The sequence below is a fragment of the Delphinus delphis genome, chromosome 21 (genome assembly GCF_949987515.2).
Source record: "Delphinus delphis chromosome 21, mDelDel1.2, whole genome shotgun sequence".
Lineage (NCBI taxonomy): Eukaryota > Metazoa > Chordata > Mammalia > Artiodactyla > Delphinidae > Delphinus > Delphinus delphis.
In genome coordinates this window covers 1,645,843-1,672,426 of record NC_082703.1, presented here as the reverse complement: position 1 = coordinate 1,672,426, position 26,584 = coordinate 1,645,843, and the positions used below count along the sequence as shown (strand labels likewise).

General features: G+C 46.9%; 1 protein-coding gene across 2 annotated transcripts in view; it reads right to left on the bottom strand.

The window, feature by feature from the left end:
• The window catches only part of SH2D4A (SH2 domain containing 4A), a 75,991-nt gene extending 56,438 nt beyond the window's left edge, over positions 1-19,553 (bottom strand). The window contains exons 1-2 of one of the 2 annotated variants that reach the window (XM_060001345.1): positions 18,807-19,553; positions 13,902-14,276 (exon numbers count right to left, since the gene is read on the bottom strand). In XM_060001345.1, the coding sequence (XP_059857328.1) occupies positions 13,902-14,082 (181 nt within the window). In that variant the 5' untranslated portion in view covers positions 14,083-14,276; positions 18,807-19,553. Of the gene's footprint in view, positions 1-13,901; positions 14,277-18,497; positions 18,733-18,806 lie in introns of those variants that run through there. The other variant, XM_060001346.1, reaches the window with a different exon arrangement.
• Positions 19,554-26,584: the final 7,031 nt, after the last annotated feature.

Genomic DNA, 26,584 nt, shown 5'->3' with positions numbered 1-26,584 from the left:
GAAGTAGAGTGAAGGTAAAGAGGCAGAGGTTTTGGGGCAGGAAGGGAATTAGATAGGATGTGTCAGATTTAGCGGCCCTGACAGGGGTCTCTGCTCTGAAGACACTGGGGTCCTCCAAGGGGCCCACACTGCTCCCTGAACCCAGGGAGGGGGAATCATTCCCGTAAAGTGAGTGTCGGCCTGGTGCCCTCTGCTTCGTACCAAGATAGGGGGGCTAGCAGGGCCTCTGTGTAGCTCCTCCCACAAAATCCTACTGTGTTCCTAATGCTGGCAGGATGCAGAGCTGGGTGCTGTGGAGATGTGGGGTGAAACATCCTCCTGCAGGCCACCCAGAGCCTGGGAGAGAAAGAGTAGGGTGGTAGGTCACTGACTTAATGAACTTCACTGCATATCTGCTATGTGCCAGGCCCTGAGGTAGACACGCGTGAACACTTACAAACAAGACAGACCAGTCCCTCCTTCTAGCTGGGGGAGGCAGGTGCTGACCAACTAGTTACCTAGAGAAGTCGCAGTAACTGGGGAGGGGTGTTGAAGTGCTGCGGGATGTGTGGAGGGCCGGGGACATACACCGTAACCACGAGAGATTTAAGTCCATTGAGGATTCAGAGGACGGAGGATGCTTCAGAAGGACAGGGAAGAAATAAGAAGTTCTTTGTGTTCAGTTTGGGAGGATGGATATGGCATCTGGACAGAGAATAGGGGTGGGTTTGGTGCTGGACACAAGGAACAGCATGACCGAGATCAGAGAAGGGAATCAACGTGGGGCCACGGGGAACAAGGGTCTCCGTCAGAGCCGAGAGGCTTTAGAAGCAACCTGGCCGTGGGCTGAGGCTCGTGCAGGGGGAGCAGGTGGCCGCCTGGCACAGGTCCCAGACACCAGGCTGAAGGGTTTAAATGTAGGCCCTGTGCTGCATAAAGCCAGAAAGTGGTGCTAAAATCCCAGGGCTTCTACCAGCGCTTTACGTGACCATGTATATATCACAATATTTCCCCGAGCCAGAGTTCCCTCTTTGATAAAACAGAGGTAATGAGTCTGAACTCACAGGCCTGTCACATGACAAGTGTTCAAAAAGCATTAGCTCCATGTTCTTGGTCTGAGTGACCAAGCAAGAGTCCACACCTGTAAGACATGACACCATAAAACTCCTAGAAGAGAACATAGGCAAAACCTCCTCTGACATAAATTGTACCAATGTTTTATTAGGTCAGTCTCACAAGGCAAAAGAAATAAAAGCAAACAATAAACAAATGGGACCTAACCAAACGTATAAGCTTTTGCACAGTAAAGGAAACCATCAACAAAATGAAAAAACCACCTATGGAATGGGAGAAAATATTTGCAAATGATACAAACAACAAGGGGTTAATATTCAAAATATACAGACAGCTCATAGAACTCAATATCAAAAAAATAAACAAACCAATCAAAAAAGGAGCAGAAAACCTAAACAGATGTTTTTCTAAAGAAGACATACAGATGGTCAACAGGCACATGAAAAGATTCTCAACTTCGCTAACCATTAGAGAAATGCAAATCAACCACAATGAGCTATCAACTCACACCAGTCAGAATGGCCATCATCAAAAAGTCCACAAATAATAAATGCAAAAGAGGGTGTGGAGAAAAGGGAACCCTCTTACACTATTGGGGGGAATGTAAATTGGTGCATCTGCTATGGAGAACAGTATGGAGGTTCCTTAAAAAACTAAATATAGAGCTACCATATGATCCAGCAATCCCACTCCTGGGCATATATCTGGAGAAAACTCTAAGTCAGAAAGATACATGCACCCCAATGTTCATAGCAGCATGATTTAAAATAGCCAAGACATGGAAACAACCCAAGTGTCCATCAACAGATGAATGGCTTAAGAAGATGTGATACACACACACACACACACACACACACACACACACACACGCACATGCGCGCGCACACACTGGAATATTACTCAGCCATAAAAAAGAATGAAATATTGCCATTTGCAGCAACATGGATGGACCTAGAGAATATTATACTAAATGAAGTAAGTCACACAAAGAAAGACAAATACTATATAATATCGCTTATATGTGGAATCTAAAAATAATACAAATGAATCCATATCAGAAACAGACTCATAGACATAGAAAACAAACTTATGGTTACTAAAGGGGAGAGGGATAAATTAGGAATATGGGATTAACAGATACAAACCACATAACAGGTACATAAAATAAATAAACAAGGACCTACAGCACTGTATAATTATTGTACTGTATAATTATACCTAATGTATAATTATATTCAATATCTTATAATAATCTATAATCACATCTAATCTGCCAAAAAACCCCAAAACCAAACCCTATGCTGTACACCTGAAACTAACGCAGTATTGTAAACCACCTCGACTTCAATTATAAAAAGAGTCCAGGACAGTACTGTGCAGGTGGTGCCAGGACCAGGAAGCCCTGCAGCGTGTCCGCACGCAGGGAGGACCTGGACCAGGCGGTGTGCAGCGGGTGTACAATGATGTTGCAAGAGACAAAGGGTGGAGAGAAGAGGGGTGAGGCCAGCCGGGCCTGCGCGAGGGGAAGACGGCCTCCAATGGGGCGATGGCGTCTGGGCGGCCGAGGCAAGGAAGGACTCAAAGATGAGGCCGAAGGTTTGAGAACGTGGGATGATAAACAGTGACGTCAAGAAAATACATGTGTTTGAGGCGTTAGGTAGTGAACGTTTTGGGAAACGAAGAATAAACTATTTTCAATTTTACTAGAAACCCAGATGGCAAGGTTGAGCACATACCTGAAACATGGAATTGAAGTTTAGAGTAAGGTCAGGATGCACAGTGTGAATGTGGGGATTACTTTACAGATGCCATCGTGGACACCGCTGGCCCAGAGAATGAAACCCAGGAGAGACCCTCGGAAAAGCATGTGCTTCGTCAGGACACAGAAGAAAAGACAGGGGAAGGAGAGTCCTGATTCAAAAGGAAAAAGAGGGAGAGGGAATTCTGACTCCTAAATAACTGGAAGGAGAGTGGGGAGGATGCCTTGCCTCCAGGAGAGGAGAGGTTCCGACCTCAGAGACGGTCACTTCAGACAGACGGGGCAGGCTGCACGGGGCACAAAGGACTGGGCACAAGTTACTAGGGGAGGAGCAAAGAGGGTTCCGCGGGGCTCAGCAGGCATCACTGAGCTCCTGCCACAACCCGCTGTGCCCGCGGGCAGGACAGAGCAGCCCAGGAGCTCAGGGGAACGTGGACACTTCCATTGGGTTGCTGGGAGGGGAAGGAGTATGGACGCCAGGGACCAGGCCGGGGATGGGGACACAGGGACAGGAGAGAGCAGGGAAAGAGGGTGCTTTTGAGGAGAGAGAAAAGCTCAGCTGCTTAGAGTTGAAACCTGGCTGCACGGAACCACGTTCAGTTCCCAGTGTGCCTCCTTAAGGTAAAGGTACAAGCATGAGGGGTGTTAACAGGGCAGGCACTGCAACTCGTCCTGACTTAATGCTCTCCAGGTGTCCTGGGCCTCCTGCTGACTTCAACTCAGAGGACAGTGAGAGAGGGACCTGTTACAGCGCCTCCACTGAATTATGAGTTTGTTTCCCAGTCTTTGACTCACGTTTCTATGCTGCAGTGCTCTCAAGTTTGCTCTTAGGGACTCAAGAGGCAGTGCTGTAGAATGTCACACAAAAACAGTGACGGGTCACGCACGTCCCTGGCAAGGCCACGGCCAGGCCCATTCCGCTCTGACGGGGGAGGGTGACGCCGCTCATGCAGTGCGTGTCGGGCCCGCAGGGGGCAGGAGGCAGTGCCCGGAGGTGTCAGCGGGGTCGCCTCCTCCACTGAGGTCAACGCGACCCCCGGAGCTATGACTGTGCCTCAGAGTCAGCATCTGGTCTCCACTCTGACTGATCCACTTGGAGGGACGAGCGCAGTAGCAGGTGCGCACGAGAGGGAGAGGGATGGAGAGAGGGAGAATTGCATGCTCTACCCCCACTGAGAGAAGACCACGGACTTGGAGAACAGAAGCCAGAAGAGCAACAGAACCAGGGCCCCTAACGCATCATGCATGAACTACACCAGGGCTGACGGAAGCAGGGCTCCTACCAACCCCAGGCTGCCATGTCCATATGCTCCCTGAACTCACAACATCCCAGGACTCTCCCACCACTCTGGCCGCTCCTCTAGGTCACCCACCTCCAACCCAGAAACCAAAGGGTGAATGAATGCCTGGCCGGGGGGGGCCTCCGGGACTCGGGTGCTATGGTCATGTCCCTTCTGACTGATGCCCGTGCCAGGCCTGCCTTGAAATACTTAGAGCACCACTGAGGCTGTTACTAACCCTACTTGACCACAAGGAAATTGAGGCTTAGGGAGGGTAACTTGCCCAAGATCACAGAGGTGGTGAAACTGGAACCAGAATTCAAAACTCGGCTGTGAGATGGTAAAAGCTGTGTTTCGAGCCACCTCTGACGCATTGTCCAAACGGAAATACTTTTGAAAGCAAGAAAGGAAACCCACCAACAGGAATGGCAGGAAATGGAGAACGTGCAGGGCTCTGCTGAGCAAGCTGGGTGTGGGGTCACTGGCATGTGCCCTCACGGCCCTGCAGAGCTGGACAGCTCCAGCCTCACGTGCATTTAGTGAAGGACAAGGCCCAGTCCTACAGGCACTTCCTGAAGTTAACCTGGTAAGAATCCTGCAGTTACTAACACAGGTCCATCCTTGAAAACTTCAAAAATATTTATGCTTACTATAGAGACAAAAGGACAGGAAGGAAGTTGGAGAATGTGCATGGCACCATGGTCCAGGGAAGCAGGTGGTGGCACAGACAAGTGAGAAGGTGAGCCAGGAGGGAGGCCCGCTGAGTCCACAGCTCGTGGAGGTGAAAGGGAAGGGCAGCCAGTGAGCATCTGCATCCGGTGCTCAACGCGTAAGACACCAAGTCCGTTACACTATGCAGCCCAGAGTGAGGGGCACAGACAGGGCTGGGACCAGTGGCTCAGAACAGACCTGGAGTAGATCTGGACCTGAGTTCAAACCCTGACTCCACCGGTGACCCACACAAGTTACTTTCTCCAAGTTTGTTTCCTTATTTGTAAGAATAAGGGGGGCAACGTTCACCTCCCTGGATTCTTGCGAGGATTAAATGAAACAACATAAATACAAGGCTTCTGGCTGGCACACACTAACAGACAAGCAGGTTGGTGGGGAAAACCTCCCTGGGATGGAGCAGGTGGGATGCAGTGAGGTCAGGAGCAACCAGGGGACTCCCAGGTTTCTGGCTTTGGTGACTCAGGGCCACAGATCATGGTGGAGATTGAGAGGCAGGACCAGGCCTGGGGGTGGGGAGAACCGTGGTGATGCTGATTAACTTGGTTTTGCATCAAGTTTGTAGGGCCTAAGGGTCTTCTGAGCGGAGATGCTCATTGGGTAACTGACATGGAAACCAAAGCTCAGGTGAAAGGTCTGGCTTTGAAATACGGGTGTGAGAGTCTGGCATAAAGAGCAGAAGAGATGCCCCAGGGAGAGAATACAGGGACCCTAACCTTAACCTAGTCTCTGAGTCTGTGACTGAGCCTCAGGGAGTCTGTGAGCATTGGGAAACTCTACACGAAACGTCCTCTGTGTGCATTTTCCTGGTCCAAGCTTTTCATAAGTTTTCCATGGAGTCTATGGGCCCCTCAATCCCACCTCAAGGTTACCAACCACCGGTGTAGAGTGAGACTCCCCTGGGGAACACGGGTATTCAGGGTCAGGCAGAGACGAAAAAAGAAGCCGTCATGGAGACAGCAAGTGACCATGACACCAACAAGAGACTCTGAGAGGCAGCTCACAGGGTCAGACGCAGCTGAGGAATCGACTGAGGTAAGAACTGACTCTAGCAGCAGAGGTCACCGTGCTGGGTCAGGAATGAAAGGAAGGGAGGGGAGGAAGTAGACACAGCAGGTGGCACAAAGCAAGGCTTTATCATGATTTCATGAAAAAGGGAAGATTTTGCATAAAGGAACTTGCCTGAGAATCCACAAATGAAATTTCACAAGCCCGAGTCTGTTTCAGGGGCACACATGGAGCCTCTCGGGCACCACACACGGTGCCCAGAGCCCAGCCTCCTGCGTGAGGCTTCTGCCAGCTGGAGAGAGGTCCATTGCTAGGCAGCCTCCTTTGTGTGTGTTACCAGAGAGAATCTTACAAAATAAATGCTCCACGGCAGGATGCCGATGCAAGCACGTGTTCAGACGCGAGCAGGGCACCTAGACAACAGGAACTGTTACAAAGCTCCAGGTAAGCTGAATGGGTGGAATGTTTGTTGACAGCATTGGCTCCGGGAGAGTCAGACTCAGGGCCACTTACTAGCTGCTGCCCCGGGCAAGTTATTAAGGTCCCTCAGCCTCATTTTCCTCACCTGTAAAAGGTGAACGGTAACTCAGCTCCAGGCTTGGCTGTGACTATTTAATGAGATGATATATTTAATCACAGAGTTCAGGGTCTGACATGCCTTCAGCTCAATCAGTGCTGGCTGGTGCCATGTTTACTGTCTAGAGCAGTGCTGTCCAGTGGGCGCTCTGCCTGTCATTATACATTTTCTAGTAGCCCAACTAAAAAATCAAAAGAGGAGTTTGCCCAAGATGATGGAGTAGAAAGACCCTGAGCTCACCCCCTCTCACAAGCACACCAACATCACAACTATCTGCAGAACAACCATCGATGAAAAAGACCAGAACCTTCAAGAAAAGATATTCTACAACTAAAGACATAAAGAAGGAGTCACGAGACATGTACGCCAGGTGGGTGACCCATAGGCTGGAGAATAATTGTACTGCAGAGGTTCTCCCACAGGAGTGAACATGCTGAGCCCCCGTCAGCCTCCCCAGCCCAGAGTTCCTACACGAGGAAGATGACCCCCAGAGCATTTGACTTTTAAAGGCCAGCAGGGCTTAATTTCGGGAGCCCCACAGGAGTGGGGGAAAGAGAGACTTCACTCTTAAAGGGCACACACAAAATCTCACATGCACCAGGACCCAGGGCAAAAAGCAGTAATTTGATAAGAGCCTGGGCCAGACCTACGTGTTGGTCTTGCAGAGTCTCCCAGAGAGGTGGGGGTGGCTACGGATCACCCTGGGCCCATAAATACTGGTGGCGGACATATCTGGGAACATTCTATTGCGAGAACATTGCTATTGGTGGCTGCCATCTTGGCTCGTGAGCGCCAAGATCTGGTCCCACCCAACAGCCTGTAGGCAGCACTGCTAGGATGCCTCAGGCCAAACAACCAACTGGATGGGGACATAGCCCCACCCATAAGCAGGCTGCCTAAAGACTTCCTGAGCCCACAGCTGACTCTAGACACACCTCTAGACTTGGCCCTGCCCACCAGAGGGCCAAGACCTAACTCCACACACCAGTGGGCAGGCACTGACCCTTCGCTCCAGGAAGCAGGCACTAGTCTCTAGACCAGACTCATTGGCCAGGAGGCAGACACCAGAAGCAACAAAACTATGATCCCACAGCCTGCAGATCCAGCCCACCCACAGCTCACCAGACCCTACTGTGGGACCAGCTGGGACCTGGCCCTGCCCACTAGCAGGCCAGCACAAGCTTCAGGACACCCCAGACCCCAGACCCAACTGTGCCAGCAACTGGCTCCCCAACCACCAATGATTTGAAATGAGTTCTGGGATCCCTGGGCCCTGCAGCCAGACTCCAGGACCTGGCTCTGCCTGCCAGCAGTCCAGCACTAGCGCCAGGACCTATGTTCACCTGTCAGTGGGTGCACAACATCCCTGGAGTCTTTGGTACCCTGATTCCACTCACCAGTGAGCCAGCACTAGCCCCAGGGCCCCCTAGGATTCCTCAACCAGTCACCTCATGGCCAGATCCATCTACACAGCAGCCGGCAGCATCCACACAGGGCAGGGCCTGAGAACCAACCAGGCTGGGGACCAACCAAGCCCCCCTGATGGCCCGCACACTCAGCCCCTATGACAGAAGGGCCGACACAGTCCTCTTAGGGGGCACCCCTAGAGCCTATACCTTGAGTGACCAGGTTGGGAGTGCGCTGCTGGGACACACAGGACATCTCCTACAGAAGGCCACTTTTCCAAGGCCAAGAAACATAACTAACCTACCACATACATAAAAATACAAATAACAACTTAGACAAAATGAGGCAGCATAGGAACATGTTCCAGATGAAGGAACAAGATAAAACCTCAGAAGAAGAACTAAGTGAAGTGGAGGTAGGCAATCTACCCAAGAAAGAGTTCAGGGTAGTGCTCGTACAGACGATCAAAGATCTCTGGAGGAGACTGGATGCACAGAGCAAGAAGTTCGAATTTTTTAACAAAAGAGTTAGAAAATATAAAGAACAACCAAACAGAGAAGAATACAATAACTGAAATGAAAAATACACTAGAAGGAATCAATAGTAGACTAAATGATACAGAAGAATGGATCAGTGAGTTGGAAGACAGAGTAGCAGAAATCACTGCTGCTGAACAGGAAAAAAGAAAAAAGAATGAAAAGAAATGAGGACAGTTTAAGAGACCTCTAGGACAACATCAAATGCACTAATATTCTCATTATAGGGGCCCAGAAGGAGAAGAGAGAGGGAAAGAGTCTGAGAAAATATTTGAAGACATAATAACTGAAAACTTCCCTAACCTGGGAAAGGAAATAGTCACCCAAGTCCAGGAAGCACAGAGAGTCCCACACAGGACGAACCCAAAGAGGAACATACCAAGACACACTGTAATTAAAATGACAAAAATTAAAGATACAGAATATTAAAAGCAGCAAGGGAAAAGCAACAAATAACATACAAGGGAAGTCCCATAAGACTATCAGCTGATTTTTCTGCAGGTCAGAAGGGAGTGGCACAATATATTTAAAGTGATGAAAGGGAAAAACCTACAACCAAGAATACTCTACCCAGCAAAGCTCTCGTTCAGATTCGATGGAGATATCAAAAGATTTACAGACAAGCAAGAGCTAAAAGAATTCAGCACCATGAAAGCAGTTTTACAACAAATGTTAAAGGAACTCCTCTAGGTGAAAAAGGCCACAACTAGAAACAAGAAAATTACAAAATGAAAAAGGCAAACATACAGTAAAGGTAGGAGATCATCCACACACAAAGCTAGCAAGGAGGTTAAAAGACAAAAGTAGTAAAATCATCTATATCCACAATAACCAGTTAAGGGGTACACAAAACAATTAGATGTAAAATATGATATCAAAAATAGTAATTGTGGGGGAGGAAAGTACACAAGCAGGGTTTTTAAAATGCATTTGAAATTAAGAGATCAGCAACTTAAAACAATCACGTGTATATATATATATATATATATATATATATATATATATAGGCTGCTATACAAAAGCCTCCTGGTAACAGCAAACCAAAAATGTATAATAGATATACACATGAAAAAGAAAAAAACAATCCAAACATAACACAAAGACAGTCATCAAATCATGAGAAGAGAACAAAAGAAGGAAGGGTGAGGGGGAAGACCTAAAAGAAAGAATCCAAAACATTAACAAAATGGCAATAAGAACACACATATTGATAATTACCTTAACTGTAAATGATGGACTAAATGCTTCAACCAAAAGACGTAGGCTGGCTGAATGGATGTAGATCAAGACCCGTATATATGCTGCCTACAAGAGACTCACTTCAGATCTAGAGACACATACAGACTGAAAGTGAGGGGATGGAAAAAGGTATTCCATGCCAATGGAAAACAAAACAAAACAAAAGCCAGAGTAGCAATATTTATATCAGATAAAATAGACTTTAAAATAAAGACTGTTGGGCTTCCCTGGTGGCACAGTGGTTGAGAGTCGGCCTGCCGATGCAGGGGATGCGGGTTCGTGCCCCGGTCTGGGAGGATCCCACATGCTGCGGAGTGGCTGGGCCCGTGAACCATGGCTGCTGAGCCTGCGCGTCCAGAGCCTGTGCTCTGCAACAGGAGAGGCCACAACAGTGAGAGGCCCGCGTACCGTAAAAAAAAAAATTAAAAAATAAAATAAAATAAAATAAAGACTGTTATAAGAGACAAAGAAGGACACTACATACTGAGCAAGGGATCAGTCCAGGAAGAAAATATAACAATTGTAACATTGTTACAGTTGTATATGCACCCAACGTATGAGCATCTCAAAATATAAGGCAAATATTAACAAAGGAGAAATTGACAGTAATGCAATAATAGTACAGGACTTTAACACACCACTTACAGCAATGGACAGATCAGCCAGACAGAAAATCAATAAGGAAACACGGGCCTTAAATGACACATTAGACCAAACAGGCTTAATGAACATACAGAGGGCTTTCCATCCAAAAGCAGCAGAATACACATTCTTTGCAAGTGCTCATGGAACGGTTTGCAGGATAGATCTTGTGCTAAGCCACAAAACAAGTCTCGGTAAATTTATGAAAACTGAAAACATATCAAGCATCTTTTCTGACCACAATGCTATGAGACTAGTTCTATCAGTTTTTCACAACAGAAGTTCATTACTCCCTTAAATTTAACACTTGGAACAATACGTTTTGCACCACAGTGGTTCCTCTTTGACTACAGAAAAGGAAAAGTTCTGAGAGTCTTTCTCCACTTCCCCTATAAAGACAGGCCTCCTCTGTGTCTCATCTTGCTCTGTCTTCGGTGATCAAGCCACAGAGAGTCAAGGCCGTGTTGTCATGGCTGAGGCTCCCCAGGCTGAACGAGGCCCCAGCTGCTGCTTGTCGAGCCCTCAGCATGTGTTCCTCCTCAACGGTCTGGATGACTTAAGTGCTACTTTTCCTTAGTGGTTCATAGCTGGGCTGTGGCTTTGAGCTTGTCCTTTTCTTGGCTCATAAATATATCTATGTCCACCCCATTCCTTTACCATTCTAGCTCACCACTTAGCAGTTCTTTCGCTGTCATCTGGTCATTTTTTTCTCTGTATAGCCTACTGTGGTGAGTTTTCAAAAAGCATCACTAGACTTTTAGTGATAACTAGCATATTGTGTATCCCAGGAACCTGTCCACCTTACAGTAATCCTCAGGCCAAAGTAGGAGAGGCTAAAAAACAATCAGAAGTATGGATTTAACTCAGTAATAGATCAGAAAATCATTTCGAAATGTAGCGTGAAAATATGATTGTTAGAGAGGGACAGAATTCTGGACCTCGTCTGCCTGCTGGGGCGTAACGAGAGGGCAGAAGCTGCAGGGTCCAGTCTGGTAGCCGCTGGCCACAGGTCACTACTGAGCACACGAAATGAGGCTGCTCTGGGCTTAGGTGTGCTAGACAGGTAAATGACCAGAGACTTGGTAGGAGGAAAATTAATGCAAAATACCACATTAATACTTTTATATGCATTATATATTGATATGATCATATTTTGGGCATCTTGGGTAAAATAAATATATTAAAATTAATTTCACCTTTTTCTTTTGATTCTTTTCTGATTTTAATTTACTTTTTAAAATTTTTAAACAATTTTAAAGGTTACACTCCATCTACAGTTATTACAAAATATTGGCTCTATTCCCCGTGTTGCACACTACACCCATGTAGCCTGTCTTACCCCCAGTAGTTTGTACCTCCCACTCCCCCTCCCCTACGTTGCCTCTCCCCGCAACCGGTAACCACTAGCTTGTGCTCTACGTCTGTGAATCTGCTTCTTTTGTTATATTCACTAGTTTGTTGTATTTTTTAGATTAGTTAAGTGATCATTAAAAAAGTATGTTGATATACACCTATTCCACTGTGTAAATCAACATACATTTTTTATGATCACTTAACTTATAAAGTAACATAGGTTTTTGAAGAGGTAGATTCAAACCCTGCAAAGGAAGAACTTAAGCAAAGAAACGGAAATTATTGTCTTAAGTCAGCACGAGGAGAACAATTCAGCAAACATGAGAAGCCCAAAGTGTTTCAAAGAGCCTGGGCCAACGATTCCAGGGGCAAGAGCCCTTCTGCTGTCACCAGGCTTCAGAGTCACGCACCACATCTGTGTGTTATGTTCACAACCAGCATGGTGCCCAGTGGCCTGGTTACACCTGGTAAACTCTGACTGAAGGGTGCAAGGAAATGAAGGAGCCAGTTCAGAAAGATAAAAGCTCATGCTTCAGTTTGGACACGTTACCTCTAGAAGGAAAAACAAGTATCTATTTGGAGAGTGTAGGGTACTGTGAAACCCAGAAGATCTGGGCACTAACTGGTGGTGTGACCTTGCATTTATTACTGAACTTCTCTGATTCTAAGTTTTTCCATCTGTAAAACAGGACAACTGATACCTATTTTGCAGAAATATTGTGAAGATGACATATAACGTATGTAAAAGTGCTTTGTGTGGTGTCTGACAAAACAGGTGTTTAATAAATAGCTGCCATTGATGATAGTAATAATAAATGAGATGCTCATACTTGTTTCCGTATCACTATAAAGGCTTAATTCTAAAAGATGCCGCATGTCACAACGAAAATCCAGCACGCAGCAACGAAGACCTGGCGCGGCCAAATAAATAAATATTTAAAAGAAAAATAAAGGCTTAATTGGAAAAAGGTTTTAATGAAAGGCAGTACAAGGTAAAGGTCACTAAACTGACTTCCTTTTTGAGTCTGTGTATACAAGTTAGATTCATGTTCTCAATCTTTGAAACCCTGAATGGTTTTATCAAATTTAAGTTTTCCTGGCTTAATGAAAAATGAAGAGAGATTGATCTTGAATACCTCTCTGTAAGTGACCTTGAAAACCATGTTGTTTTTTTCCAAATGATAACATTTTATTACAGAAAAAGCATCCCAAATATAGGATTTCATAAACACTGATAAATGAACAAGTGCAACTTTAAAAGTAAATACAAAGTAAAGAGGCAAAACCTACAAGCATTTTGCCTTTAAGAGAAAATGTAATGCTCTCCTACAGAGGTGATCCCACCCAGAGCACAAATGTGGCTCCGTCTCCTGTAAAGACATCAGGTTTGTTTTCTGAACTATGCCCAGTTTAACAATTTCAAAATGATAGCAAGAAGTGACACGGAATAAATCACTAAGACCAATTAACTTTCTATTGACCATTACTCAATAAAGGCTCCCCATCACACTTTGACAATTTAAAGCCGAAAACTGTGCTTTTTTTAAACAAAATAGGTATTCATCCATAACAGAATGTGCGTGTGTGTGGGGGGGGGGGTGTTAATGTGTGCTTTTCCAATTCTGTGTGTGTATATCCTGATGTACAAGGAATTCCTCCTCACCCATGGTCTCAAAAGGCCTTCTCAAGTTACCAGGGATTCCTTGAGTCAGGAAGACGTAGTACATCTGAAAAATAATCTCACACTAAAAAATTAGTATTATGACTTTTTTCCTGTTAGTAGTATTTGCATTTTAAGAGTGAATCTCCCTAAAAAAGAAAACTCAAAGAAATATCTCTTAGAATCTAGGAAATGCAAACAGCACTGCTACAAAGATTTTGACACAAAGACTTTGTATGCTGGTAGCAGAATATTAGTTGTCTGTGACAATATGGGGATAGAACTCTTCCTTATTTCCCCTCAGGTCCAGCTCCACGGGTGACTTTTTACTGCAGCTTAAGATCAGCCTGATTTCGAGTAAGAGATCTGCTTTTGGCCTCACAACTCCAGGGTAATTGGCATGTGCGTGCATATGTGTGTGTGTGTGTGTGTGTGTGTGTGTGTGTGTGTGTGTGTGTGTGTGTGTGTGTGTGTGTGTACATGCACGAGCATGGAGACTTCAAGTCAATAAACTGCACCATTAAAATCTCAGTAACACTGAGGGTCCACCTGCCAAATTAGACCTCACACCTGGCTTGCTTCTGACTGGTGTGAAACGTGGGAAAGAGCGGGGAGGCATCCCACGTGCAGGCTCCCAGGCAAGGCGGGCTCCGCTTACCTTTCTTTGGTCTGGGTTTCACTGGCAAGGACTCCTGTTTTTCCATTGCTGCTTCTCTTTCTTTCCATCGGCGGACCTGCTCCTCCCTCATCTTGAAGAACAGGATCTGTTTCTGTTCTTCGCTGAGCTCTGCCAGCAGATCAGGATCTATGTACATCTCCGACAGTATCTGTTTCAGCATCTTTGCAAGGGTGGAGTCTTTTACACCTGTGGCAAAAGTTCTTGAAAATGGCTTCCAGGGCTGCCTTCACCTGGGCTGGCCCTGGAAGGCACCCGCAGACCTTCCCTGAGACTCGAGGGGCTGGGACAGTAATTCAACAAACTGGCTCTGGGTTCCCGGCACCAAGCATCCTGTCCAAAACGCCACTCATGAACCTGCAAAGAGCAACAGGCAAAATGCAGGCCGTGTTAAAAAGTGTTAAAATGTGCAGACATGGGGCCAGGACAGGCTTAGGAATAAAGCTTGGAGGAAATACAGTATTGCTTTTCATTTCACAAGAAAGCTGAATCAAGCTTTGTTAAGAGTTTGTGTAACCTGTATCCTGTAATTTCCAAAGATACTTTATCAAAAAACAAAACAAACCCTAACAGGTCAATCTCAGGGAAACAAAAAAATGAACAGAGGTTTGGCCTTCTCCCAACTAAGCAAACATACTATTACCTCAGAGCCCAACAACCCACTACGTCCATGGCTAAGAACAGAGTTAAAGAGACAAAGGCACAGGGAAAAATTAAAAGAAGTTATTTCAAAAGGAAATACCGTTTTTGAGATTTCTCAGAATTACCCACCCAAACCCAAACCAAACCTAAGCCATGCTCAAGGAAGGAAAAAGAAGAAATAAACATTAGACCACAGTGCCATTTTCCCATTTCTCCTTAAAAGTAGCACTAAATAAATACAATTATGTACTTTCATCTTCACAAAGGGACAATACAGTGTTCAGACAACACACTAGAACCATGAAAACTGTGCAGGTGCAGGAGAGAACATTCATGTACATTTTGGAAGGTCACCAGGTTTTAGGTGTACCTCTTCCAGATAACCTAATTTAATAGGATCTAAATTTACAGACCAGATAAACTGGGGGAGTGGAGGTGACCAGGCTCATCACAAAGGGTCCTGGCTCTGTAAGAGAGTTTCTCAGAGGAAGGAACCTTGGACCTAAGCACACAGGTTGTTTCATGGGGGTGCTTACCCCACTGCGGTTTCATTCTACTTCACATGTTTCTATTTGGTCTATTTAAAAAAATATACCAAACCTTCATATTTTTGTAATCAGAAGGAAATAATGTATAGATTTCCATTCTGAAAAAAAAAAGATGTTTATTTGGTTCCAGTATAATAGGATACACAAAAAAAGCTTACTTATTTCGACTTTCCAGGATCACCTATGGTCTAAGAAACTGACGAATCCTTTTGTGCTTACAATGCCTCAATAATCCCACCACCTAGCCACGCCCTCTCAAATATCTTTTTCTCCAAACTAAGTTCAAATGCTCTTAAACCTCAGACTAGTCACTTAGCCACACCATGGCTCTCCCAGTTCCATCACCTGGTCCTTCTCCAGCCAGACTGTGATGCTCCTCTCACCCCTGGGAGGCCCCTGCAGCTTCACCTTTTCATACTCCTCATGAATGTTTCTCCATTTACACCAGTCTTCCGAGAGAAGCATGAGCAACAGCCCAAGAGCCAGGGTACCCAGAGTGGTTTGCATACACAACACATAGCTCGATTCACTAACGAGTCATTGTGTAGCAGGGACCTTTACTGAGGCTACCACGGCTCCCGTTAACTGCATCCTACAATCTGCCGCATTCAACTACCAAAACTCAAATGGAACACAACGTTAACAGAAAATTTTAATTAAAGGCACTGTCTGACTTTAACTCAGTCAGCCATGCCCGCCCCCGGCTCCCTGGCTAGCTTTGTATTTTGCTTTGAGGTGATCTTCAAAGGCTGTAACGGCCACAGTACTGAAGTTCTGTGATGCTTTCTTGACTCTTGGGTCTCACAGCTTCTCCAGGGGTGGGCCAACTAAATCCACACTAAAGGGAGGTTTCCTGAGGCTGAGCTCTTATCTGTAGGTGTCAGAACCGCAGGAAGAATGCAGGTCCTCAGCTCACTGGACTCCGGTGCTCCCAGACCAAGTGGTAAGAAACCAAAGGGAAAGAGTCCTTGACATTCCGGTAAATGTCCTTATGCTGGCACGTTCCTTGAGCAGGGGTTGACTTTCACAGAAATTAAACATGGGGAGGGAAGCAGCCCAGTGAAGCTGGAGGCTTCCACTCTGTTTCCCAGTTTGAATCGGGTGACTCCCAGCAACAGGGACAGTGTGGGTTGAGCCTAAAAACTAAAACCCTGAAAGGGCCAAATCCCCCCCCCCCCACTTCCCCACCCAGAGCGCTCCTGGTCACAAGTGCTGACACCTGCCGCGCAGCCACTACCTTGAGCGCTTGACATGCAGTAACTAATGAATCTTTGCCATAATCTTGGAGTTCAGTCCCTCACTATCCCCATTTTATAGAAGATGGAAAGGCGTACGCCGGGCAGTCTGGCTCCAAGTCAATACAGCAGAGTCTGTGAACCCAGAATCAGAGCATCATCGGGATGCGGTACCACTGGTGAAGTTTTAGAATGAAAACCAGCAAGTTCTCGCGAAAGCGGAAACGAACCAAAAGCACACGAAGCAGGGTCCCTCTCAGGGGCAGAAGCCTCACCCCTGCAACTGCAGGTGAGCTCAGGGGAGGCCAGGTATTGAAAAGCCCCCACCCCAGGAAGGACAGCGGGAAATGCCCGCCATGCCGGCCCAGGCGTGGGCGATGCTGCCCACGGCATTCACCGGGCACTCAGTCTCCTGGCTCCCCCTCCCACTGTCCCTGGGAGCAGCACGGGCGGGCAGTGGGGTGCAGGGCTGCTCTGCACCTCGGGGATGACACGTTCAAGCTCTCACAGCTTCCATTTTGTGCTGTTTCGCCTTTTGTAGAAAACATGGGTTTTTTTGGCATTAAAGATAACTAATGGACCTTAAGGGAAAGATACTGGCTTCCCTCTATCCTCAGAGAAAACTTGGGGACCCAGCTGACAACATTCATGTGGGGCGAGGCTGCTGAATAACATGCACTGCCTGCTACGCTGAGGCTGTGGACTCCCAGTGGTGTGAACGAACGCCTTCCTCAAATACAGCTCAGGCCACTTACGGGACGGCCAGCTCTGCCTTGCGGGCTGTGTGTCTCTGGGTTGTCACTTCACTTCCCTGTAGGGAGTTTCCTCACCGTGAAATGAGCCTGAACTGTGACCCTTTGTAATCTGAGGTCTAGGCCATATAATCTAGTGGGGAGTTACGGAGACAAGTGGAGCCGGGGTAGAGGAAGTAGAAATGAGGAAATTAGCTGACCAGGGTTTCCCCACTTTATCCCGGACAATCAGTGCTGCTACTGATTCAAACGGGCATGACTTTCCGTGTCTAACACACTGAGGGCAGCAGGCTTCCACTTATGCAAGATCCAGTAAAAAGGAAAGCTCGGCTAACTCGGTTTTCTTCTTGTACAACACATTTCTTAAAAGACAGAAATGACAAGCAACAAGTCCACATCTGCTACTTTTTCCAAAAATAAATTTCTAATGGGTCACAGTTGTCTTTCAGGATGCCTAGAGATGTGGCCTAGCTCTCACACTTTCCAGAGCCACTGTCCTATTTTTTTTTTAATTGTATTTTTAATGACTCTGAGACCTTACCCCAAATGCCAGAGATACAGCCAAATCAATAATAAAAATAGTGTGATATGGACGGTATAACTTTAATGGTAAGAATATAGTTTGAATTCTAATTCTTTTAAAACAGCCAGCTCTGTTTTCAGACTTTCAGTTATCTTACTCAACTTTATGTTATTAATCTATCTGCACACGGGCTATCTTTGAGGATAAAATGAATTGCCAAGGGTGACAGCAATTTGGTAAATTTTGTAAATATACACCCCACTTCAGAAATTTGAAATCACTGTACACGGATTTACCCAGAAACTCCACTCATGCCAGATCTATGCCCGCATACGCCTTCCACTTACTTCTTCACTCAAAAAAAAAAAAAAAAAAAAACAAACCTGTATCCAAGTCGTTCTATTAAGCAAGCAGTCAAACAAAGCCCTTTAGGAGGCGAGCAGGGACTAAGTTTAGAAAGAGGGGAGCTCGCCTGCCTCCTTCCTGTGACTCTGGCGGGGGAAAGACGACTCTGAGCGAACCTGAACAGTGACTCGCCGCTGCCCCTAACGCCACCCCGGGGGCGCCCGGCGAACCCGAGGGCGGGGGGAGGTCACCGCCGGGCCGCCTGCGGCCACCGTCCGGGCCCGTCTTCCGGGGGCGGCGCGCCCACCCCGGGCCCCGCGCCTTTCCCCCGCGCCCACGGCGCCCTCGAAGGAGAGAAGCGTCCCCGCCGCCCGGCCCGCAGGAGGCAGGCCGTCCTCCCCCGCCCGCGACCCCCACGCGACCCCACCCCGCCGCCCGCGCGCTCCCTCCCGGGCAGTCCCGCGCGCGCCCCTCGGGGACCCGGCCCGGAGCCGGAGCTGCCCGTGCGCCCCGCGGCCCCGCGCGCCCCTCACCACGACCACCGGCCTGGCCCTCGGCGCCGCGGCTCTCCCGCCGTTGCTGCGACACCGGACACCCGACACCGGACACCGCTCCGCCGGCACCTGAGCCCGCCGGGCGGAGGAGCGTGGGGCCGGCCGGCGGGACCCGGACCCGCGGGAACCCCCGCGCTCGCTGGCTCCTCCCGGCCCTTCCCGGCCGCCTCCAGCCTACGCGGGGCTGGGCCGCCCGGGGCCGTCGGGCGCCGAGGGAGGGGAAGGCGTGGGCCGAGCACGTCCCCGCCCGCCCCGTCCGTGGTCCAGGCCCGCCCGGGCCGCCCGCACCTGCGGCCGCCGGGGCTCATCTCTCCACGCGTGTCCCGCGGGCCGCGGCGGGTCCCGGCCGAGCGCCGGGCGTCCTGGCAGGTGGGGCCCAGGCAAGGCGGGCGGGACCTTCTCAGCTGCACGGGCTGAGCTTCTGCTACGGCGTCGCTGGAGCTCACTTTTTTTTTTTTTCTTTCCCTTTTGTTGACCTGAAGTAAATTATCAAACTCTCCGGCGCTTGTCCGTACGGGTGTGGCTTCGTAGGGAGCCAGGACCAAGGAGGAGAAAGGTTGGAAAAGATGAAGACAGCGGAGAGAGGGGAGAAAATGAAAGAAACGCGGCGAGAAGGAAAGAGGGTAAAGGAAGGCCGTGGACTGCGGCCAGGCCAGGTCGGGGTGTCGCACGGGGGGAGGAGCTGGCTGCGGACGGAGAAGGAAATCTGGGAGGACAGTTCAGCAGAAGCAGAGCGGAAACGTTGGAGGGCATTTTACGTCTAGAGGAACGTTCAGAATGTGTGAAGCAAACAGCCTGCTTTGGTGACGCCCAGGTCGCAGGTGTCCGGGAGAGAGGCTGTAAACGGCGAGTGTGGACCTCGTCTACGCAGCCCACCTGACTTGCTCCTTCAGAAATGAAACCCATTTCTAGCCTCTCCAGACCTCGGAAGATACTCAAAGGTAGAACCTGGGGGCAGAGGTCAGGACTGCCTAGGAGCTATTTAAGAACTTTTCTAGGGATCCTATCAGGGAAGAATTTCTGGTTGGGTTTGGTTCCCACTGCTTATTAAATGAATGGCCTGTAGGGTGTTTCTGGCCGGAGTGTCATTTGCCCCCCGGCTAGCTGCTGTGGCCAACTCAGAGTGAACCCTAACACTGTATGGTGGAGCAGTTGAAGAACTACGAAGTTAGCATTTGACACATCCGAGAAGCATTTAATGAATACTTGCTGGGTGCCCGGCCCATCGTGACACTGGGACCTACAGGGAGCAGACAGCCGGGCCCTGCTGCTGTCCTCGGGGCAGCACTGCCTTGTACAGTAGCTGTGTGTATGTTTTATGCCTCTTTGAAATCATAAACGTGATGCCAGGACTGATCCCAGGCAAGTTTGAATCCTACCTGACACCCAGGCACACAACAGTCACGCAGTACACATTGGTTGAATGGATGTTAACAGCCCGACTGAGCACAGACTGTACACTGCATCATTCTCTCAGTTAGGAGCCCGGTGTGTCTTTCCTTTTCTCTGCCGCCTTCTCTACATCTTCCTTGCCATGGGCCTCGCTCCTGTATTGGTAAAATATCTCTTCTTCTCTCCTTTCTCTGCTTCCCCCTTCATCCTCTTCACCTTGTCCCCCTCTCCGCCACCACCTTCCCTTTCTGTTCCTTCTCTCCCATCACCCGTTATTTCCTCTTTCCATTGGCATAATCTGATACAGAAAATATATTTTTTCATTAATTTCAAAAACAGACAGCTAAAATGTTTTCTATTGCTCTAAAAACAACAATGGCTCTGTTACTTAATTATGAGGCCCTCAATTATCTTCCCTCTGGGCCCATGCCCTCAGAAGAAAGCATGTACCCACCCCGTGATCCAAGATGAGTTGTGGGAGGGTTGCCACCTTCACATGCTGGCAGTGCCCCTGTCGAGTGTGAGGTCTGGGCATTGGCAGGGGCTGGGGGCTGAGCCTCTCCTGCTTGCTGGCCACAGGCGAGTCACAGACCCCTCTGAAAGGAGTGTTCAGGAGTTCCCTATGCCCATCCAGGGCAGTGTTCCAAGAGAAGAGCTAAATATCTATTTACTTTATACTAATTTTTAAAATTAGTCATTTATTTGTAGTAATGGATACCATGAAGCAGATGGCCTACGTTTTGATGAACACGTTCCGTGGCATTCCTTTTAGAATTTTGCTTAAGATCCCTGCTTGTAGGCTGCCATGTACAGCCACGCGGCTGGCTCTGTGCAGCTGGAGGGGCGCCGAGCAGAGGCGACAAAGCATAGGTCATCCCCCAGCTGTGAGACACAGCAGCCCCAGTGCTGCCAGGAAGACCAAGAAGACCACTTTTCATAAGTGTGTGAGTTTTATAGAAAATGAAAGTTACCTTCAGATGTTTTCTTTAGAAAATAGCATAAACACCAATAATGTTTTTCCTGTCATACTTTATCGTCAGTAACAGAAAGTCCAGCCATGCTTTTAATTCTCCAAGAAGTAAGCTATACATGTGTCCCTTAGTGACTATGAAGTAGATGTGAAAGAAAAAGACTAAGAAATTTTAATTTTACTAAAAATTGACCAAATCTCAAAATAAATCTTAGTCATCAATTTTTTTTTTAACGTATTGAAGGGCTACTTTGTCTTCAGTTTTTTGCCAGCAGTTAGATTTTATTTTGAACGATTTTCATTCCTTTATGACTCTGTGTGGCTTTTATTTTTTCATCTTCATGAATATCAAGATAAATTATTGGTCTTTACATCATTTTTAAATTAATTCGATTACTCTAATTTTTGATGTTTCTGCTGAATGACCGTTATGGAATTGTCTCCTCCAAACCCACCCTATGGGCTGGTGACAAGACCATAGCGTTCCTCATTTCTTGTGTTTCTGTAAAAGCTGTTGCTACCATCCTGGCATCCTTGGATCTTCCCAGGCAGCTTGGAGTAGGTCTCCTAATGCAAATAAAACCAAAGTCTCATCACTTAATCTTGGACCAGATTCAGAATCAGGTTTTGATTTCCTAACCTCTTTCTTACGTATCATCTTTTCAAAAATTACACAGATTCATTTTAGTTTTATAAAGCTTTACTGCCAGGATCCCAGAAGTAATTCTCAAGCACATATTAAAATAACCTAAGGGAGGTTTAAAGTTTGCCCGTTTGTCCCCTCCCCCAAGGGGTTCTTTTTTTTTTTTTTTTTTTGCGGTACCCGGGCCTCTCACTGTTGTGACCTCTCCCGCTGCAGAGCACAGGCTCCGGACGCGCAGGCTCAGCGGCCATGGCTCACGGGCCCAGCCGCTCCGCGGCATGTGGGATCTTCCCGGACCGGGGCACGAACCCGTGTCCCCTGCATTGGCAGGAGGACTCTAAACCACTGTGCCACCAGGGAAGCCCCTCAAGGGGTTCTTTTGATGGGGATGGGATGGAGCACAGACATCAACATTTTTCCAGCGCATCCTAGGAGGTCCTAAGGTGTGGCCAAGGGTGAGAACCACTAAAATATGTGGGAACAAAGTTAATTGGTTAAGGGAGATTTTGAAGGAGTAGTAACGGCAGCCCCTAGACTTTCTTAAAATAAACATAAAACTGGATGTTCACCTTCTTGGTTCTGGTCTTGAAGTTAGTCCCACAACCTTGTCTGGGGATGGACAGCCTCACATTTCATAAACGCAGTGTCTGGCTCGTCACTGCTGCTCAGTAGGCCTGAGTTTTGCTTCTTTCCTTCCATTCACTACTTCCTGGTTGTGAAACCCAGATGTTCCCTCTGGCCTTTTAGTTGAGGACAGGGCTTCGCACTCTGGCCCAAAGACTCCCACCTAGGCTCCTGGCTCCAGACGTTCTTCTCTTCACGTCCTTGCCTTTCCTGGGGATAGCTCTTTAGTTCTGCCCTCTAGGGCCATCTCCCCCATTATACTCTGTTTGCCTAAAGACTCTTCTTTAGCAGCAAGGAGAGCCTTACCCTGGGGTAAAGTAAGCTACTATGCCTCTTCCCCTAAGTGTATGTTTGAAGAAGAGCCAGTTTATGGCCTCAACGGTGAATGCCATTGTTTTAAGTTTGAAACTGGAGAGTTGATTTTTATTGGCATGTCAGCATTTTAACAAGGACATTTGTATAGCATCCAGTATTATGGAAGGTTATGGCCAACAGATAACAGATCATGCTTTATAAATAGGGAATATGAAAGAGGACAGACTCCCTTTGGAGAAAGGAGTCTGTATTCAGAGTTTATATAGCCACACTGGGAACCATCATTGGGAGTGCATGCTACAGCTCTGTCCTCACTAAAGGATAGTACATCATATACAATGTTTAGGGCTGGAAGGAATTTGGACGTTATCTGGACCTCATTTTGCAGCTGAAAAAAATGGAGGGAAAGCAAGGTTAACCATAACAGAGCTTTATTGGTGAAAACAGAATGAAAACAAAGAGTTTCTGACATACAGTCTTTACAGAGTTATTATACTGTAATAAATTAACCAGATCATTTACTTTACTGAGTTCAGGAGTAAGAATGAAGGGAACCATCACCTGTGTTTCTCTTCCAACATAAGCACCTCTGTCTGGTAATGAAGGGGCAGACAGGAGCCTCTTCGGGGCTGCACCAGCTCGAGGGCAGCTATGGGGCACAGGTCTCCCCTCTGGGATCTGCTGGCCATGCTCATAGCACTTGCAGAAGGAGACCTGCAGGTGCCACATCGAGATTTTCAGCCCCTCTGGAGAAGGCAGACCTGAGGCTGTGACCCTCCCTCTTTCTTCAGTGCAATAAGCAGGTACTGATGGAACCACCAGTCAATTCTGAGTGTTTCCTTGGGTCAAATTCTGCCCAGAGGAAGAGACGTAAGAAGAAGGAACAGAGGAATCAACGCCAGAAGAATAAGAGAGTGGAAGTGATTTTTTTAAAACGTCTACATGACTCAGCTGATTTCCTAAGTGAGCTTTGCTTCCCATTGGTGTTTCCTGTGGAGCCTCAAATCTGTACTCCTTCCTAGCAGGGGAGGGGTTCACACATGAGGGGGGGAAGAATGCATCCAGCATCCAGAAATTACTTTGAGTCTTTAATGGAAGAGGAGGAATTTCTGGTCAATACTGGGCTTGAAAGCATGAATTTTATTGCTAGTTTTGCTGTGTGGTGAGCAGCCCTCCCAAAATGGCTGAAAGAAAAGTCTAATCAAATGCCTGGGAAACAAAAGACTCAAATCCTACTGTTTTTTCCTTTCAATAACATTTCCTAGTTAGACTCCAAGGAAGTAACATATGTCACTAAAGAGATGACACTTAATGTCAGATAGAAATGGTTTCTAGTCCTCCAAGTGTGCACTAAATCATCATGACACCGTAAATCTGTACAGACCAACATTTCAAAGCACTTTCAAGCTATGATTTCCTTCAGTCCTCCCAACATGTTTGGTGAGATAGGCCTTTTGATCTTAATTGACAAATGGGAACACTTGGGTTCAGGGCAATTCCATGATTTGCCTGGTTTATACATTAGCTTGGGTAGTAGTGGACCAGGGCTGGGACTCAGGTCGTCCCACACCTAGTCCAAGGCCCTTTTCCCCACACCCTACTGCCTCTGTCACCCTGTCATTCTCCCTGCGTGCATAGGATGGCTGGAGCTTTGTCTCATTATTTTTGCAGCCCCCAAGCCTAGCCCAGGCTGTGATATAGAGTAGATACTGAACACATGTTTGTTGACGAGCTGAAGGAATCTAAATTTGGGCTTGCCCAGACAGAATCAGTGCCTCCCTGCAGAGTCTGGGTAAGCTTATTTTTGGAAATTAAGGTTAAGTAGCTTTGCAGCCTAAGAACTCATCAGTGTGTTTTGAGGAATTATCTTAACCCCAGGAATGGCTCATGTAACTTGAATGTTCTGACCTGAGATGCTAGTCTGTATGAAAGGAGGGGATAATCTCATGGGGATTATATTATTATCCTGCCACAGAATCATATGCCTTATTTTTATTTTCCCTTAATGCTTTATTATTTTTCAAACTATTATTCATTATGTGCAATGATGTAAATCTTTTATCCCTATGATGTGAATGACACACACGTGAGCAGCTATTGTTTTGAAATACATAGCATTTGCTGACCCAGAAAGATGATTATTTACATGATCAATCTTGCAATTTTAGGAATGCACCATCTTGAGTTATTATTCAACTGTTTCATTGCTGTTGGTTCTCCAGCTAGATTATAAATTCCTTCAGATAGACTCGTGCATTTTATGTATTTTATCTCCCTCATGCCTAATGAAGGACCAACACAAAACATGGATTTCTGAGTACACAGATCACGGCAAAGAATGTAGATTCCCTTGATGGAGCTCTTGGTGTAGTCTGGCAATGTTCACTAGAGAATTTTTTTTTTTTTTAGTTTTCATCTTGATCCAACTTAATATTGTAGTTGGGATGGAATTCTGTTTTATTAAACTCCTCATAGTATTTCCTAAGAGTTATATATTTGTATAATGAAACTTTCTGTTGGTAGGGCAAAAAAAGTAGACGGAATTGAGGGAGCTGCTTCTAGGATATTTGCATTAAGAAGAGAAACCACATGTGACCTCACCTTCTCTTCCTGCTTTTCCCTCTCTTCCTTCTCAAATAGCATGTGAAAACCTACAGATGGGAATTTCCATTGCTAAAATGAGAAGGAAATGAATGATTGCTTCTGCTGGCTTGTCAAACATTTTGTAAACACGTGTCTTTGGGGGGCAGGGGGTAATGAAAAGAAACAGTCCCTGATGGCCATTAGCAAATACCTACAAGAGAGATATCATGAATAAAAACAATTAAAATAATTTTAATAACGAGGTTGAAAATATAAATACTACAAAGGCCACAGAGATAAAGGTGTGAGCATTCATGAGAAGACAGATTACATCAACCTGAGAGACTTTGGAAACTCTGGTGGTTATCAGAGAACTCATCGTACATTCCTTCCTCCTTCCGGTAGCTTAGTCATAGGGGATGGTGGGAATTCGTGGGGCAGTCACAGAGGCACTTGGGGTTGTCAGTGAGGCTGAACACGTAATAGGATTTTATGAAGGTTTTCTTAATTAGAAAGTTTTAGTCCTCTGGTCTGATCTTTCCAGCTTGTGTCAGTTATCTCTTGCTGCATAACAAACACCAAAAACATAGTGACTTTAAACAATAACCTTTAACATTCCTCATGGGTCTGTGGGTTGCCGGGAGGGTTATCCTGCTGGTCTTGCCTGGACTTGTTCTTGCGGGGCAGCTGGACCCTGGGGCAGGCATGTGGCCTTTGACTGTCATGGGGTCCAGGCGGATTTCTCCACCAGGAGCAGCAGCATTCCAAGAGGCCATGGCCTGGTGTGTCACAGCACATGTGCTCGTGTCCTGCTGGCTGAGGCAAACCCAAGGCCACCTCCAGAGTCAATATAGGAGGGGCTACACTGCACAGATTGTAGGAAGTGTGACTCACTGGGACCATTACTGTTACAGTGTACCACACAGTCCAGCACAGAACTCTCTAGAACATGGACAGCTTGCCCAGGAGAGCTCAGAGTTCCATAGGAGTTTATTCCGCTGTTTCCTGCATTAGCTTGTTTCTGTAGATGTCTCATGTGGAGTGTCTGGACGACCCCTGGACTGGGATAAACCACTGGTGACAGTACCTGCAAGAACCTTTTCTTCCTTTTCTTTTCTTTCTTTCTTTTCTTTCTCTTTTTCTCTCATTCTTTCTCCCTTCCTTCCTTCCTTCCTTCCTTCCTTTCTTTCTTTCTTCCTTCCTTCCTTCCTTCCTTCCTTCCTTCCTTCCTTCCTTCCTTCCTTCCTTTCTTTCTTTCTTTCTTTCTTCCTTCCTTCCTTCCTTCCTTCCTTCCTTCCTTCCTTCCTTTCTTTCTTTCTTTCTTTCTCTTTCTTTCTTTCTTTCTTTCCTTCCTTCCTTCTTTCTTTCCTTCTTTCTTTCTTTCTCTTTCTTTCTTTTTCTTTCTTTCTTTCTTTCTCTCCTTCACTCTCTCTTTCTCTCTCCCTTCCTCCTTCCCTCCCTCCCTCCCTTCCTTCCTTCCTTCCTTCTTTCCTTCCTTCCTCCCCCCCCTCCCCTCCCTCCCTCCCTTCCTTCCTCTCA